This window comes from Hippocampus bargibanti, linkage group LG12 (assembly GCF_051943395.1).
Source record: "Hippocampus bargibanti isolate YZ-2025 linkage group LG12, ASM5194339v1, whole genome shotgun sequence".
In the NCBI taxonomy this organism is placed as follows: domain Eukaryota; kingdom Metazoa; phylum Chordata; class Actinopteri; order Syngnathiformes; family Syngnathidae; genus Hippocampus; species Hippocampus bargibanti.
The window spans coordinates 8,612,345-8,625,004 of NC_142745.1; the positions used below are offsets into that span (position 1 = coordinate 8,612,345).

General features: G+C 40.0%; 1 protein-coding gene across 1 annotated transcript; it reads right to left on the reverse strand.

Moving 5' to 3' along the window:
- Positions 1 to 7,177: 7,177 nt before the first annotated feature.
- Positions 7,178 to 11,464, reverse strand: LOC148890336 (PAK4-inhibitor inka2-like). The gene is made up of 3 exons (XM_089010243.1): positions 11,378 to 11,464; positions 11,229 to 11,275; positions 7,178 to 9,525 (listed from the first exon to the last, which is right to left on the reverse strand). The coding sequence occupies exons 2-3, from the start codon at positions 11,229 to 11,231 to the stop codon at positions 8,599 to 8,601; spliced, it is 930 nt and encodes a 309-aa protein (XP_088866369.1). The 5' UTR covers positions 11,232 to 11,275; positions 11,378 to 11,464; the 3' UTR covers positions 7,178 to 8,598.
- Positions 11,465 to 12,660: the final 1,196 nt, after the last annotated feature.

Genomic DNA, 12,660 nt, shown 5'->3' on the forward strand with positions numbered 1-12,660 from the left:
TCGTATTAGACATATATCGTATTAGGTGCACCGGAGTACATGGCGCAACCTCAATGAATGAAAAAGTATTCCAAATATAATATATAAATGTATTAAAGTTTTCCAAATAATTCATTGATTTTCTTGTCACCAATGACATCCAGAAATAGTAAAAATAAACATATGTATGTATTGTTGCTGTTGGCGAGGGTGTTTATGGTCTATTTTCCAAAATTACATTTTTAAGGAAAAACAAACAAAAAAACAAACAAACAAACACAAACATCCCGCTTAGGTTACCGAGCACCACATTGTTTCAGTTGATTTTACACCATATATAATACACCCATGTAAAAATCAAGGCCCGGGAGCCAAATCTGGCCCACCACATCATTTTATTCGGCCCGCAAAATCAAATCAAACTTGTGAAATTCCATCATACTTGCTAAAGTCCGTACCAACATTTCAAATTATCCCATGTAAACCACAATAACAGTCATTATTTTTTTACTTCAAATTTGAAAACTAGTTATTCTTTGATTTGTTGTGCACTCTATATGGAATATGTAAAGGGGAATAAACATTCTAAAGGCTTCCCAAAATTCATAACGGCCCTCGAGAGGAAACCGTAAACACCTTTGGCGTATATAATATGTCATGACTCAAACATTAGCACATCACCCCAAAAATCATGTTAAGCACTATCTTAATATGCTAAATAAAAAAATAAAATCTGTTCTTTCTGCATCAGCAATTGCGTAGTCACAATATAAACCTATTTGCGAGTTTCTAACTTTTACTCTTGAAGGAATACAACGCTCCAACACAGTGAGAGAGGAGATGGGTTTTGACTGCATTTTTTACACAGATGAGCATTCAATCACATCAATAGATTTGTTCTCAATCGATTAATGAACATTTTAAACTGGTTAAAATATGCGTAATAATAGCATTTATCATACATCTCTTAATTATGACCTTATCTACAGATAACTTAGCCTATCTATTTTCCTCAACATCAGATTTGATCCTTGAGCACAAATGTTTGCCCACCCCTGATGGAAATGCTTGACTGCCAGAGCAGACATAATTGGACCAAACTCGTCTGCGGAAGGAGGCGTAAAACGGATAGCACATCCAAGTGTCATATTATGACATGTTTTCACTTTCTGCATGGAAGCAAGTCAGACTTGCTTCAAGCCATGTGATGTTACATGCGTCTGCATGGTGACGTTTACTTTAACTTGTGGGTAATGCTTGAGCTGGAGTACCGTATTTTCCAGTGTAAAAGGCCGACATAAAAACCTTGATCTTCTTAAAAGGATGACCTTATATGTAAAGTCACATTGAGCCACAACAGGTCTCGCAACTACTGTCAGCAGCCACCGACTCCATTTCACTAGAAATAGAAGTCATGCGTAACCCCAGCCTTTACTGTAGTGCCTTATAATGTGGTGTGCCTTATATTAGAAAAACGTTTATATATTTCGATATTATATACAGTGATACCTCGGCTTACAAACCCAGAAAGTGTGTGTAAGGTGATAAGTTCGTCTACCAAACATTTATTTCCCATAAGAAACCATGAAAAATGAGAATAATCCTTTCCTAGGTCCCCATAAAACATACTGTAATTTTCTACTAAATAAGACTTAAAACGACACAAAATATACCTTATTTTATGTATAATAAATGTGCTATTGTATTGTAGTTGTACAGTATAATAAAGTCATTTTAATTACCTTTGTGATGGTCGTTGATGTAGTTGCCTCTTGATGATATCCGAGTGAAGTTGCCGTGCTTTCTCGCTGATAATACCCTCACTCACGGTCCCCTGCCAGCTGCTTTTCATTAATCCAAATTAACAGAAGTTTTTCAACCTCTTCTATTGCCTGAGACCGTTGCTTGGACAACACAGAAACACCCTTAGCCACACGTAGCTCAGGTCGACTTAGCATACTGGTACTGGGACGCTAAGCCACACACACGCACACCTCGTTCGTGTTTTTCAATAATCTCCTTCTTCTGCTCGATCGTAATTTTCTTGTTTTCTTTGGCTTAACACTAGCCTGTGGTGGGGTCTTTTTCGGTCCCATAACAGCAAAAGTACTCCACACAATAACAAACCACATCTGCACTCAAACAGATGGGGTGTGGAAAACTAGTCCACTAGCCACCATGACGCTGTGTGGTTTGGTTCGACCGCCGGAAACTAGTTCTTATGCCAAGATTATATTCTCGTGAATGTAATGTTCGTAAGGCAAAAAGTTCATTAGCAAAAGCGTTCGTAAGCCGAGGTATCACTATATTCTATATTCGTGCAAACATCGGAAGATCAAGAAACAAGAGAAATTATCCTATTTTCGACGGTTTGCAGTTCTCTTTATCCTGCACAGTGTAATTATCCCCAGTCACTGTCCATGTAAACATTCTTATGGACAAAGAGCCACTGAGCACCAATCTGCAGGGGACGCATGTTAAAACCATCTAGGCAAACATCTTAGATAGGCACCAAAACCTTTTAGTTTTGGACTTCAGGGATTTTTTTTTTTCAGCGAGTGATTGTCGGAAAACATTTTAATCAAACTGTAAACTTTAAAATGACATAAGTGAAAGGATATCTCTAAGGGTAGTTAAACAAATATGTCAAAATGTGCTTCTTACATTCACTTAAATACAGGGATTCGTGTATTTACTGTATATTGTATATTTTCGGGTTCATTTCACCAAAGCCTTCTACTTCATCAATCCTCTTTCGTGATCATCAAAAACGGTGTCATTCTATTGCAAAAGCATCCTGGAAAAATGCAGCAGAGGATGTACTTCCGGCCACTGCTGAGGAAAGATTGACACAGACGCTGTTGAGTCAGTTCTATATAACAGTCATCGAATTGTTATTGTGCTCATTCATCACGGTCTGGTTTGCTGCTGTCACAACAATGGAAAAAAAAACGACAAAGGAGGGTTCGGACACCCCTCCCCAACAAAAAAAACTTTGGATTATTTGATTATTCTCATTCTGTCACTGCAAAATGCTGTTTCGTCTACTGCCAATGCTCATATAGTCTCTGTGGAAGATCTTTTTTGACCTTTGACCGGTTCCTAGACTATTGCAACGATAGATGTAAAATCTTCACATCCCGCACAGCCTCTTTGTCCCTATCGTCAAGTCTTTGTGAGTCTATGTGTATGCTTGATGCATTATGTCTATCAGCAGCCTGCAGGAACGAACACACATTCACCACGACTTCCTTGTTGAGGGATGGACGAGGAGGTCGGCAGGAAGGCACTTTTGGGAAGTCTTACAACCTTTCCAAAAGTGCGATCGCTGCACCCGTTTGCCCATCACCACCATCTTTTTTTTCTTCTTAATATATAATGTATTCAGGGTTGGGGTGAGAAAATCAATTTTATTGACATTGTTAAAAAAATCTACGAAAATATACAAGTTGCTCAAGTATATATTTAGTATATATTTTGAAGTGATTGGCTTTTTTTTACACCCCTCGTTCAACACTAAACCAGTACCAGTACAGTACTCTCAATAATTCCTGATTTTAATTTCTTTTAGATAGTTATCATATAGGCCGAACTGAAAGTCAACTTGGGCGGCCTGGTAGTCGAATAGTTAAGACGCTTACTTCACAGTGCAGAGTTTGTGAGTTCAAATCCCGCTTTGCATGTTCTCCCTTGGCCTGTGTGGGTTTTCTTCGGGTGCTCCGGTTTCCTCCCACATTCCAAAAACATGCATGGAAGGCCGATTGAATACTCTAAATTGTCCTTAGGTGTGAGTGTGAGAGCGAATGGTTGTTTGTCTCTGTGTGACTTCCGATTGACTGGCAACCAGTTCAGGGTGTCCCCAGCCTAGTGCCCAAAGACACACATGTGCACACAGTTTTGATTTTTGCTGGCAAAGAAGAAAGACTGCATACAACCCCCTACCCCAATGATTATGTCATGTTTTTTATGGTGCCTTCTTCCCGTTACCACGATACCTGTAGTTCATGTTCTTTCCTTTCCAGTTATTCATGTAAAAGTCCATCTGTTTTTTCAGGTCATTTTAACGCAAATATCTTCACACACCCAATGAGGCTGATAGCATTTCTTCCTGGGCCTTATTTACCTTTAACAGCCCAGGTCGCTGCTGTGTGTTTGTTTGCAGTGTGTTCGTTTGCCGCCGTTTGAGGTCACAGGCCAGCGTTTTTTGTTTGTTTTGCTCTGTGTGGACGCATTTAAAATGCTTTAGCTCCATTCACTGCTGCCTGTGGCCCTGCGCTACCTTTCAGGTGTTTGCATTCCAATTGCAGGAGAATTCTTGATTTATGAGGAGGGAAAAGATACTGTAGTTGGAATGCCATTTCTAAGATGATGATGATGAAGTGATGGAGGAGGGAGAGGGGGATGGTCTTTTTTTTAAATTAAAGATACCTGTGAACCGGCCGTATTTTGTCGTATTCTGCACGATTTTTGCACATTTTTAGATGTGTACGGCATACAAGAGTTTGTGAGGGAAATGCAAAAATTGTTAAATATAATTTTGAGATTTTTCCGATTCTGTTTCCCTCATTAAATATTAGCAGTAATGTTAATTATAACAAATATCGCTACTCCGCCCAGAAAACAAATCCGTGTAAAAAGTGGAATTTTATTTTGAAATCAGTTAAATTAAACAGTCTACTGTGTTTTTTTCCCGTAACATCATTCATATTTTTTTATAAACATTATACATTGTAAGAACACAAATTCAACAAATTCAATTTGTCCACAGCCAAAAAAGCCACAATGATCTACAAATAAGAACATAATTGATTATTGCTAGAAAGATGTTATAACTTGTTAAAAGTATTCATGTTTACATGTGAAATTTTGTTAATAAAATTGCACAATGAAATATTACATACATGTATGTTTTTTTTCTATCCGTAAGTAAGGAAAAATTGAGCCATTAGTAAGGTCACACTGTCTTGCGGGTTGACAGGTATGGTTGTTTTTTTTGTTTTGATGCTATTAGTACAAAGAATAAACAGCTTTATTTGGGTCAAATCGAATTGGAGGGTGAAATGTTGTCTCCTTCCCAAGTTGTAGACACACACACACTTAAACAAGTATCGATGGATGGGCCAGGATGATTGAAAATACTCTTTCTCAGGTTTCCCAAGTGTTTGTTTTAGGCGAGCTTAAAGATGGCGATTATTTGGAAACTGGACTTTTTGAAATTCATAATAAATAAGCGTTACATGCATGAGCGGATAGAGTCACCCCCACATTTGAGTATCCCAATTTAACAGCGACTCATGGACAATGTTTTAACGCAAATAGACAAGTGGATGTCATTCGAGTTGTTTTTCTCCCTGTTCAAAAAGTGACGTGATCCATCTGATTTCCAAACCACAAATCAGGTTCAGAATTGCGTTATGAAAGGCAAATATGCTTACAATTGGTGAGCAGCGACATGTGAAGGTTGTCTGCCGTCATGCCTGACGTCTCTGGGGAGCTGTTGTTGTGTTTGAAAGGCTGTCCATGTGTATAGCAAGCCCACACGACAAATGCCCCCTCCTGCCAGCTAGCCACATCCTGTGCATGGCTCGCCCCTCACTTCCTGACTTTGTGGGGGGGCAGGGAGAGACACTGGAAATGTGTGTACTTGGCATGGCATGACTAAAGACCATGGAAAGCAAACTCAGATATTTGTTTGACAGTAACTGCTGAAATCTGGAGCAAAGACTGAACTGTTTTTAGATGTATTATTCTCCTGTTTATTATGTTTGTTAAAGTCATTGTAAGTGCCTTGCACACTGGGTCCGAGAGGACAGTAATTTCATCTGTGCTGTATGTTATGCATATTAGCATATTTGACAATAAAGTTGACTTTGACTTGATCTTGCGCAGTTTAGCAGGATTTTGTTCAAAACGTAAGTCAAGTCAAAGTCAAAGTCATTGTAAAGTATCTTTGAGTGCGAGAAAAGCACTTTCAATAATAAGTGTGAGAAAAGCACTTTCAATAATAATAATAATAATAATAATAATAATAATAATAATAATAATAATAATAATAAAAATAATAATAATAATAATTTAATTATAATAAATTATTATTATTATTATTATTATTATTATTATTATTATTATAGTTTATTTAAAAATTTTCAAGGAACCACAACATATTTTTGTTTCATGTTAATTTCATCATCAAGAAACAACAATATTTCAGGCCCACAATGAAACTGAACTGAACTGTTTGTGTTGCAACAAAATTTGAACCCGGTGACCTTCTATGACACTTTGAGGCTCTGTATCTCAACGTTCGCTTGAGTGGCGTGAGGCCTCGGGAAGATTAAGAAGTAGATTGAAGGTTAAGAAGTAAATGCTGGCGTTTGACTTTGGATTAGATGTTCCGCTGGAGCGCTTTCAAGGCCTAATTGAGGACAGGCCGAGGGCTGTTTGTTGGAGGGGTGAAGGCAGAGTCGGCATCTGGCCGAGATGATACGCAATGTACGCTACATTGCGTAGCCTTGACTGGTGGAAGGACTTTAATGCAACGCACCTTTTTGGAGCGTGTGAGCGATTTTGTGTGTCCTGGCATGGCTCCAATTTTTCCTTTTAATAAAACCTCAGTGACCCACAAGCAACTTGGATCCTTGTGATCCTTATTACGATTTACATTGAGCATCATACTTCGACCTTCCTATTTGTAGTCCACGTCCTCGGGTTCTTGATGGGCATCACGTCACCTCGCAGAGGAAATTTGTTGTATCAATAAAGCTGCCTTGCCTTTTCATTGCCTGCGTTCATTCAGTGTTTTCGCTTTCTTGTTACATAAGTGCAGCGTTTTTTTATGTTGCTTGTTGATACTTGTACTGTATAAAGTTAACGTCGAATGAGTCGAAACGTACGACACATCAGCTTACCTCGATTTAACTAGCATAGACGCCAACACTGCATAAAAAAGGTAATGTAAGGTAGATGACAATAAATACTGAAAGCAGAAAAACAAAAAGGAAGGGAAAACTAAGCAAATAAGATACAGTGGGATCTCCTTTTGTCCAGTGAGCATTTCAATGTCATCGCATCCAAACATGATGTGCTTTGAGTTTTTATCTTGGAAGCTTTTTCGACTTTGTAGGTGTCTTAACTTTATATTGTGCAGGTTTTATAATAAGCATTTTATAAATAAAGGAGTCATTTTCTTTTCCAACTATTTTGTTTATTTTGGAATTACAACAAACTCTGATTAATTGTTGAAAAGGTTTCTTCAGACGTCATCTGTCCTTCTTTGAAGGTGTCGGATGTTTCGCTCCTCATCCGAAAAGCATTGTCAGCTAACCACATTTTTGCTGGTATAGTATTGTGTTTCACTCTGGAAGTTCCACTGCATGCAACAATGTATAATTCCCTCCAAAATAAAAGAATGCAGTTCACTGGAAAATGTGATTCTGCAGAGACAAAATACTACAACCAGACATTGTGAACATGATCACGTTGATTCTCATGTCACAGCCTCTGGTCATCCTCAAATGCCATTCAAGTAGCAAGTTGATAACTATAACCCCCCCCCCCCCCGGAGAACATCATGAAAGAAGTCAGTGTTGTTACAGAAGGAAAAATACTGCAAAGGCTCATTTACAGACAGTCCCGCTCCCATTCACAATCTCATGGAATCTCATCTCATGTCTGTTTAGTGAAACATCAGCAGTGATATAGGGGGAACGTGTAAACACCACTCCGAGATGTCCAATAGAGATTTGAACCAGGATCTCCTGACCTGTCAGATGCGTTAACAACCATCTTGACTTTATCAACCCTCATCTTGATCTGTTCCAAACACAATCATATTTTCCAACATTTTTTTATTGTATTGCATTGCTTGTACAGAGTAAATAAGTGTGGTTGAAAGGATGAAGAAATAGTTTCTAGATTTTTACAGAGTGCAATTAACTCATTCACCGCCAGACATGCAAAAATGTTTCCACTCCAGTGCCAGGGTTTTTGTCATTGTCACTCATAACAAGACCCACAGAATATTGAGCTTTAGGACTACATAAACATTCATCAGAAAAAAAATGAGTTAATTCCTAAATTATATGGACCTGGCGTTATATGAGCTTGAGATTAGGGCAGCTGTCCAAAATACAATGCAATACATATACAGTAAAGTCTCGTTATATCGATATCGGATATATCGATAGTCCCGGTTATATCGATACTATTTCTATGCACGCACGGAGAAAATTACATGCAAACAGGGTCGGATATATCGATAGTCCCGGTTATATTGATATTTTTTCGGACTCCCTTGAATATCGATATAACGAGACTTTACTGTACATATATATTGGTTTGTATAGTGCTTTAAGAACAGCTGAAGCTGGAACAAAGCGCTACCATGGAAAAAAGGGAAACGCTGCCCCCTTGTGGAAAGGAAAGAAAAAAAACATTACCAGAGGCCTGACCAGCGCTTTATCGGCAACCACCCTGCCAAAAAACAAAATCGGGAATGGCGCTCTACGTCATATTTTCAATTCCCGAATAAATTTGTGAATGGCAGTGAATGAGTTCAATCTAAGGAGTTTTATTTGAGTTAGTATTCACAAGAAAGGAGAAAAAAAACAGGATATAGAATCAAATGTAGCCGATAATGTCGTTGCATATTATAGGCTGCCGGCTGCCAGTCTTCATGAGCGAAGTGGCAGTAAAGTGATAAAAGTCCGAGTTGAGTGCATGCAAGTCCGTGTGCGAGGGGTGGAAGAAAGGTTTGAGCAACTGGAGTCCCACAGGGCATGAAAGTCGTTTCGGAGCCTCGCCTGCCCTGTTCCCTCCAGCGGAATCAGCCATTTTCTGGCTCGTTTCCACGCTTTTTGACGTTCCGACCAGTCGCCGTTTCATATTGACCAGAATGTCCTTCGCGAGACGCCGACCGGCATTTGGCTTGAGTTCTGCAGGTTCTGGACACTCTGGTAGGTCCATCCAGTTCTTAATTAGGTCTGCAAAACTGTTGTCCCCTAGAACCAGAGGCTGTCTGTTCCGTCTTCTGCTTAGCAATGCTGTCGTCCAGTCCTCTGGGTCGCTGGCCTCAAAGGAAGTCCAGCGCTCTAAGCAAGCGTCCGAGGTGGATTTGGGTCGGATCCGACTTCCCATGTTTGTACGGAGGCAAGCCGAAGAGGAAACTCGTACGTTTCTTGTCCTTCTCAGAACAACACCTTCATCATGCCAAGAAGCCTCTGAGTAACCAGAGTCAAGGTCCAAACTCTTTTCACTGTTGGGTCGACTTTGAGCCAAGCATCCGTCGGATTCTTCTTCTTCTTCCTCCAACGGGTTGGCGAGACAGCAGGCCGAGTCGTACGTGTTGGCCTCGCTAGCTTGAGACGCACGCTGGGTCAAGAATCGCTCCTGTTGTACCTTCTGCTTACAAAGGCGTTTGACGGCAAAGGAGCGATCGCACGGCTCGCTGAGGGGCCTCGGCCTGCTCGGATGCTTCAGGTCCTGCAGGGACGGCATTGTGCGTTGCGTGTCGTTCTGGAAGCGCTCCATGGAATCGCCCTTACACAGCTGGTGAAACAAATTGAGACAGAGAGAAAAATAATCACAATGAAGGAGTGTACACAACAACGAGGCAGTCTACCAAGCATATCCCATTTGAGAGGAGAGACCTCAACGCTTCCTTACGTTGTTTCTGGGACGGTGGGCTTTTTAGCAGCTGAGATCACCGGCCTCGGTGAGCGCGCAAAAACATTCCTGACAAACCTTCGGGCGGCCATCAACACGTCAAAGCGGTGAAAAAAACTAATCTGCGAGCAGGATGCACATTTTGGATGAGCATAACGCTCCCTGCTTCCTCTGGCAGGAGAGGAAATTTTGAAGGGGGGGAGAAATGCAGCTGAGTCGAATATATCCTCTCCTACAGGATGTTGACTGCTGCGTATGACCGTGCGAACGCAACATTGAGAATTTACACATTGAATCACAGTGACGGATTCAAAGTCAAAGTAAAATCGACAATGATGCAACGTCACGCGTGAATCATATGAACAGAAATGGAAATGCCTGGAAACTCAGAAAGTGAACTTTGGCCACATCCTATCCATAAATTGGACACTTTATGAGGTACACGCACAAAATGTATGCATGATTCATGAATATTGCGCTTTACAGTATCACCATACATCATAAAAAAGAGTTAATTCCTAAATTATATGGGTCTGGAGTTATATGAGCTTGAAATGAGGGTGACCGTCCAAAATACAATGCAATGCATACATATTGGGTTATATAGCTCTTTAACAACAGCTGAAGCTGTAACAAAGCGTTAACAAAAGTTAAATGCTGCCCTATTGTGGAAGGGAAAAACATTGCCAGAGCCCATGGCCAGCGCTTTATCAGCACCCAAACGAGAAAAAAAACAGAACAAATTTGGGGATGGCGCTCAACGTCACATTTTCAATTCCCGAATAAATTTGTGAATGGCAGTGAATGAGTTAAATTGTGTGATATAGATGTTCATAATTGTTTTGCATTTTTTTATTTTACCTAACTTTGTAGATTAAAATGTATGTGATAAATTAATTTTAAAAAATTAGACCAGCTGACTTTGGTGACAAAATACTCTAAACACAACAACCACTACGGTTACTGCTCATGTAATACATACTGCGTCAAAAATTCTGCCTTGATAAATAATGATCAATTTTTATTGACACTACGTTTTTTTGCTGTGGTGTATGTATAATACTACTTTTTTTGGTCATTTAGTTACATAAGAAGTAATAAGAAACATCCTTTACAATAATCGCAGTGCTTCATTATGGCCATTGAGGGTTTGTATTATGACTAAATAGAAGAAAATGTGTTAAACGTGTCCAGCCTTTCAATGTTTAGCCTTCTGAGACTCCATATGACATGATGTTATCACAGCTGTGAGTTCTGAACCATTTGGGACCCTTTTCCTCCTCCTCCTCTTCCATCTTCTCCCTCCTTCCCTGACTTTATGCTCAGTGGGGCAGCATCGCCATTTGCCACACTGCGCCTCAATGACAAAATGTTCTCCTTGACTGCTTTCATACTACACACAATTGATTTGTCCACATGTGGACTCTCAGTGAGAACTGTTAGTTTTCCTTAGGCTGCTGAATGAGTGGGTATTAGCACGCGGCGCCCAACAGATGAGGGGGCAAACAATGTTTTGCTAAGATGTTAAAGATAAATCAAAACATTCTCGCCAGCATGCAAGTAAAACGAGAGGAAAATAAACTTACCATTGCTTGGAAGTGTCTGCAGTGAAGTTAAAAATCACTTCAGTGTTCTGCAAAGCAAAATACAACAGTCATGATGAATACAAATTATTATATTTCCATAGTTTCCTTAGTGTTTATTTTTTGAAGTACATAGAAACATGAGAACTAACCTTGGCATATCCCAGCGAAAACACACCAACGCCAACTCCTCATTTTTCATTTAGATTTTACTTGGGATGATGCTGTGGCTGCTAAATCCTCACTGTTGTGTTCAAATTGAAGTCTGACAGCAGAGTTTGTTGAGGCCCAAGTGTGCGGCTTCAGCCAATGAGAGCAAGGCAGCCACAATTTCGTCCAATGGCAAGACGCCTGAAATAAAGCTACGCCTCCAGCAATTTGTCATTATGAGATCTGTTTCTGTGGTGTGTGACACCCATTCTGCAGAAAATAAAGGGTATTTCCCTTTTAGGGATTGTAATCCGAGATTTACATTTAATCTAATTTAAATTTTTACATCACTAAAACATTCATGCAGCTATTTCCAACACCGTTTATCCTGAAGATTCGCGGGGGATACTGGTGCCAATTGCAGCTTAATTCAGGTGAAAAATAGACTCAACTGTATGTAAAAGGACTTCACACCGACCTCCTTACCGTCACTGATCGCTGCCCCTTCACAAGTCAGAATGTACAACTAATTACACTCGGTGGGGAGGGGGGGTTCTCGAGAGCCATATATTGCAAGATTTTGATCTGTTTCTCGACTTCGACACACCTGATTTAATCGGTTCGCTCATTAGCAAGCTCTATGAATTAAATGTGTCAGGAGAGATCAAAGACAGGCAGTATTTTGATTTCGAAGAACCGGAGTTCCTTGCACGACCTTAGAAGCGAATTCTGTAACCCAGTTGAAATGCAACATTTTCCTGTGCAAACAGTGCATGATGATCAGTTCAAATGTAACTGGGAGGAAGGAGAATGTGTTACATTTGAGATGGGAAAGAAAAAGATGGCCTTCATGACTTTATGCATCCATCCATTTTCGAATCACCTTAATCCTCATGAGGGTCACGGGCGTGCTGGAGCATTAAAAATGGTCATTTTGAAACATGTAAATTGCATATAGGGAAGCCTGAACCCGATGTGAACCCATCACCCCCGATCACGAACCAGCCACCCACCGTGTCACCGTTATTTTTCATTTGGTAGATAATTAATTTATATCTAAGCTAAGCAATGAATGGTCGGTATAAACTGTCAAATAAAAAAAATCTAACGTGGTCGTTGAGCAGCAATTTGAGAACGACCCCTGCAGCGTAAGGCTCCCCCTGGCGGCTGCGTTAATACATCACATCATAAAAGATTAGTGTCTTTTGATGTCGCCTGAATGCAAACAATCTACGCACCTCTTCTTATGACTTTTCGATGAAAATTTAGCATTCTTTGGTATTTC